Here is a 6,000-nt window from a genome sequence, read left to right as displayed (position 1 = left end):
ATACAGGGAGTGTACAAAATCAAAAATGTTTGGTCTAAAATTCATGAAATGCAATTTAGATTTACAGTAAAATAATACTTTATAAGTAATCATAAGGGCCACTGGCTCAACTTAACCCAGAAATTTTGGCTCCCATTACCCCACTCCTACCATTTCAACAAACTTGCAGTTTAGAGCTAACATCATACTAACAGTCAGACACAAGAACTGCCAAAGTCATGTGAACCATTGACATTTCTAAACGTTTCGAAACACTTATGATGTAATGTTTACTGAAATCACGAGACTTTGGCAGTTTGATACACGCTCTGAACCACTGATTCGAAACAAAAGATTCGTAAAGCTTGAAGCTTCATGAAGCAGTGTTTTGAAATCGCTTATCGCTAGATATTGTTGAATAAAGATTTTTTTTTTTTTTTTTTTTGGCGCACAAAAAGGTTGAACCACTGTAGTCACATGAACTGTTTTAAATATGTCTTTAGTAGCTTTCTGGGCACTGAAAGTGTTAATTATATTGCTGTCAATGGAGGCCTCACTGAGCCTTCGGATTTTATCAAAAATATCTTAATTTGTGTTCTGAAGATGAACAAAGGTCTTACGGGTGTGGAACGATATGAGGGTGAGTAATTAATTTTCATTTTTGGGTGAACTAACCCTTTAACTCTCATCTCATTAATTTCCATATTCACTTTTCATGGTATATTATTTTGCTACATGTATTCAAATATATAATTTTGAAAGTACAGTTAAAAGTACACTGTAACGAACTAAAATGCTTTTGTGCTAGAGGTGGGGGTTATGAATCATCCCAGTGACTCGAATCTTTCGAAAGAATGGTTCAGTGAGACAACGATTCACTCGCAAATTCGCTAAAGTCGACTGAAACGATTGTCTTCAAATCTACTAAGAAACTCCAGAAAGATTTAGTATTACACGCGTTTTCCTCACACCTTACTACAAAGCAAAATTAGCCTATAATTTTACCATTAAGTTTGTTTACTAGCGATTTTATAAAATATTTACAGCAGAAAATCCCCACGAGCGTGTTCATTAGTTCATTCACGAACGCGTTTAGACTCAAACCCAACAAAGAGGGCGTATTTGTTCAGTAGGTCCAACCAATTAAATCTTCCTTCCACGACCCGCATTCGAATGCTATTGGTTCTTTAGAGGCTGTCTTTGAATTGAATGTGAACGGGAACGATTTGTTCACTTGAGGTCTACTCTAGTTCAAAAAAGGAAACTGAATACCACCAAGCTGTGCAAGTAAACTGTGCGTAATGCGCCAGTCGCAGGTTCATCTTGTGGTAAAACACATATTTGCATATGAACATTCTTCGATCATGTCGTATCAGATTAACATATACCACGCCGTAGAAGAAGTTTAACAGAATTGCATGTAGCCTAAATAAGAGGCGGGCAGGAACACCCCTCTGCATGAACATAGATGGCATGCAGTATTTATGTAGTATGGGTAACTGCAACTTTTTAAAAAAAAAAAAAAAAAAAAATACTGGGCGTGGATGAGGATTACAGGCTGGGGGACTGTCTTTTTTATAAAACCATGAAGGTTTGCAGATGTGGCGTGAAAAAAACTTGCCTCTTCAACACTCTACTTCCGCATCAAACATGTTTTTAAAGCTCAACATGTCCTGCTGAGCACAACACTGAAGTAAATGCCATTTGCATCGGTTTGCATGTTTTTAACATTAACCTCGCAGAAACATCTGACTGGGACGCAGCAGCAGACTGCAGAGATCATATGGAAGAGAAACTGGACATGGATGATGTTTCTCCGTCCCATCAGCATCAGCGGGGCTTGTGGAAATCCTTCCACGGCAAAGCCAAACTAACTGGCAGCCCCAAACTGGGCAAAAAAGACAGAAAGCAAGAAAGTGGGTTTTGGATATTTAAAAAGAAACGACCAAATGGTTTGGACCGAGCGATATCTTCGTCACAACCCAATCTGCCCAGCGCAGCCCTGGATGGCGGTGACAGCGGGAGGACGCGCTGCGGCATGCCGGAGCAGAGTGTCGGTACGCCGGCCGCAGCAGCAGCGTCGCTCGGTGCAGAGATCCAGATGCTGAAAAGAACCGTGAGCTCCAAACCGACACTCTCCCAATTGGTGCAGTCTCAACATAAACCTGTTCCGCAAGGGTCCACATGCATTGATGATGCTGTGATGGATGGTAATGAAGAACAGGTCAATAAAAGTGTGGTAAGATGATTTATTATGTTTCAGATGTTTTTTTTTTTTCTTCATTGCACTGCAGTAATAAGTAATGGGTGCAGTTTTTGGGTTTCATTGGGTCCTATACAACTTAACAGCTAGTTTATCTACATTCACATTTGCAGATGTTTTGGAACTATATTGCTTTAAATAAAGTGAATTATCCAAAAGTAGAACAGATTTTTGGTAAATAAAATGTATTATGGATAACTGAGCCCTCAGGGATTTGTGATGCCACAGCAGACAGCCCCCCTAAATGTAAATGTATTAAAACAATATTTAATGTAATTTCTGTTTTACAGTGATAGACTTTCACTTTTTAGGTCATCAGTAAAACAATGAATTTAGGCCTATAGAAAATATGTTTGTTTCAATTGAAGTACTACAATAAATGCATTTCCTTATATGAAAAGTGATAAATTAGGTTTCTGCCATATTAGTTTAAACTAGTTTTTGTAACCTGGCAGCTGAATTGTTAAAGGTACAAGTCCTAACCAAATTGATCAAGGTGTACCAGGTTAATCTCGACCACCTCAGCTTGACCGGCATAGTTCAGCTATACACCATTTAAAACCAGGGTAACACATAGGCTGATATCAGTTAGATGTTGAAGCTTGATCACATCCACCAGGATGATGTTAGAGAAACATTTTCAGAATGACTTGGATTAGATTTAAAGTGTAATCGACCATTAAGCTAATTTGCATCACTTTACCCATTGTCCCACTTTTGCTGAATGCACCCAACCAACTACTGTTTGAATACAATAAAAAAAAAACAGAATGATTTTGACACTATATTATTTTTTACAATGCAAGTCCCAAAATTCTGGTGTCAACTCCTGAAACGCTCATGTTGCATGCATGCTTGTGAAAATCCTTGCCCTTGTACACATTTTCAGCATTTGATGCATGCACACCTGAATCAGGTGTTTCTGTGCATTGCCTTTTTGACATCTGTACATGCAAAGCGATGTGTTTGCATAGTCAAACTCATTTCAGATTCCCATCCACACAAGAACATGTCAGAATGACCTTTTTGGGACTGCTAAAATAGTCTGCCTATTTTCCCACAAAAGCCTGTAAAGTTTGGCCATGATATTTTCTACAAACTGTTAATTTCAGTTGTGTTGGCCCTGTATAGTTAGTTGCCTGATGGTATTTGCCAAGCTGGTTTGCAAGAAGAGGAACTTGCCTAAAAAGTAAAGACACATGAACACATTAACACAGGCTTGAAGCCAAACAGTGTGCAGCGTTCTGTAAGGTCATCTGCAAAACTTGGTGGTCTAATGTGCATCAGATTTTAAGATCAGTAAATACAGATTTAAAAAATGAGAATTAGCTCAAACTCAGGTCATTCTAAACCTATATGACTTTCTTTGTTCTGCAGGATGTTCTTGAAAATATCTGCTTTGTGTACCTCAAAAGAAAGTCGGTTCCACTTTATTTCGATAGTCCTCTTAGACATTCTACTAACTATAAGTAATTTAACTACAGGTCAACTAACTCTCATTAATTTGCAACTACAGGTCAACTAACTCTCAGTAATTTGCAAATACAGGTCAACTAACTCATTAATTTGCAACTACATGTAAAACTAACTCAATAATTTGCAACTACAGGTCAACTAACTCTCAGTAATTTGCAAATACAGGTCAACTAACTCTCATTAATTTGCAACTACATGTAAAACTAAGTCTCAATAATTTGCAACTACAGGTCAACTAACTCTCATTAATTTGCAACTACATGTCAACTAACTCAATAATTTGCAACTACAGGTCAACTAACTCTCATTAATTTGCAACTACAGGTCAACTAACTCAATTTGCAACTACAGGTCAACTAATTCTCAATAATTTGCAACTACGTGTCAACTAGCATGTCAACTAACTCTCATTAATTTGCAACTACAGGTCAACTAACTCTCAATAATTTGCAACTACGTGTCAACTAACTCAATAATTTGCAACTACAGGTCAACTAACTCTCATTAATTTGCAACTACAGGTCAACTAACTCTCATTAATTTGAAACTACAGGTCAACTAACTCTCAGTAATTTGCAACTACGTGTCAACCAGCATGTCAACTAACTCAATTTGCAACTACAGGTCAATTAACTCAATAATTTGCAACTACATGTCAATTAACTCAATAATTTGCAAGTACATGTCAACTAACTCAATTTGCAACTACAGGTCAAGTAACTCAATAATTTGCAACTACATGTGAACTAACTCAATAATTTGCAACTACAGGTCAACTAACTCAATAATTTGTTACTATGTGTCAACTAACAGGTCAATTAACTCAGTAGTTTGCAACTACATGTCAACTAACTCTCAATAATTTGCAACTACAGGTCAACTAACTCTCATTCATTTACAACTACAGGTCAACTAACTCAATAATTTGCAACTATGTGTCAACTAACAGGTCAATTAACTCAATAATTTGCCAGTACATGTCAACTAACTCAATTTGCAAGTACATGTCAACTAACTTAATTGACCCTTCGCCGGGAGTTTGATTGACAAGCGATCTAACTAATCATAACTCCGAATCTGCCATTTTGTCCGACAAAGCAGTCAGGAGTTAGAAGATAAACCTCGGTGGAATTGAACTTGAAAAATGGTATGTACTGACGTCTTTCCGCGTTTGAAACAACATTCCTTCTCATGTTCATTCATGTTTATTTGATGCTATAAATTTACTGGTAGGAAGAGATGATCGGTTCACGAACTGCTTGAGCTAAGGCGCTACAGCAATCTGTCACAACACATTAAAAAATTACACAATTTGAAATCTGGGACTTTGTTTAATGTCATAAGTAACCTGCTCTGTCTTGTCTGTCGATGTGTTGTCAGTGTCCTCTTTGCTCCGTGATGTATTTTTCACTCTGTGTGGCGTGACAGCGCCATGGCTTGTCGGACAAAGCAACAGTAATTAAGGGGGGCGGGTCTTTGCAAAGGGTCAATTTGCAACTACAGGTCAATTAACTCAATAAATTGCAACTACATGTCAACTAACTCAATAATTTGCAACTACATGTCAACTAACTCTCGTTAATTTGCAACTACATGTCAACTAACGCTCATTAATTTGCAGCTACATGTCAACTAACTCTCATTAATTTGCAGCTACATGTCAACTAACTCTCATTAATTTGCAGCTACATGTCAACTAACTCTCATTAGAGTATTAGGAGTCCGTTAGGTTAGGGTTAGTAGAATAAGTTGCCATGTACTTACAAAGATACTTAGTTAGAATGTTGGGTGACCATCGAAATAAAGTGTTTGCAAATATTAATCAGACAGTCTACTAATACTCTAATGACTGCTAGTTGACATGTAGTTGCAAAGTTACTTATATAGTTAGTAGAATGTCTTAAGTGGACTATGGCAAGAGTGTTACTAGAAAGCCATATAGGTTTGGAATGACCTGAAGGTTTGTAAATGATGACAGAATTTTCATTTTTTGGTGACCTATCCCTTTAAATAAACATAATTGAAGACTCCTGTCCTGAGTTATGAACAAGAAAACTATAGCAATAAAGTTTGGCTAGTCATTTAAGTTTGGTATACATTATGCATGTCCGTCCTAATCCGTTACATCACTGGCTTAACAGCGACCAATGGTGCAGCTGAGATTAGAGTCATACAAACAACATAGCCTGAAGCTGAGTTCGGCTGTCTGTTTACTCCATTACATGTCTGGACTTGAAAAACAGTCTTGGTATGGAGCTGCCTGAGCTGTCTTTGTGCTTAGA

The 6,000-nt window shown here is 37.4% G+C and overlaps 1 protein-coding gene across 7 annotated transcripts in view; it reads left to right on the top strand.

Annotated features, from left to right (window-relative positions):
• Positions 1–330: 330 nt before the first annotated feature.
• Positions 331–6,000, top strand: part of mctp1b (multiple C2 domains, transmembrane 1b) — a 38,055-nt gene continuing 32,385 nt past the window's right edge. For 3 of the 7 annotated variants that reach the window (XM_051909863.1, XM_051909865.1, XM_051909864.1), the window contains exons 1-2: positions 334–619; positions 1,722–2,218. In XM_051909863.1, coding sequence (XP_051765823.1) covers positions 457–619; positions 1,722–2,218 — 660 coding nt within the window. In that variant the 5' untranslated portion in view covers positions 334–456. Of the gene's footprint in view, positions 620–789; positions 2,219–6,000 lie in introns of those variants that run through there. The other 4 variants (XM_051909868.1, XM_051909866.1, XM_051909862.1 and 1 more) reach the window with 4 other exon arrangements.

Source organism: Ctenopharyngodon idella, chromosome 10, assembly GCF_019924925.1.
Source record: "Ctenopharyngodon idella isolate HZGC_01 chromosome 10, HZGC01, whole genome shotgun sequence".
Taxonomy (NCBI): Eukaryota; Metazoa; Chordata; class Actinopteri; order Cypriniformes; family Xenocyprididae; genus Ctenopharyngodon; species Ctenopharyngodon idella.
Note: the sequence above shows the minus strand (reverse complement) of the source record. Positions and strands in the feature narration are given on the sequence as shown.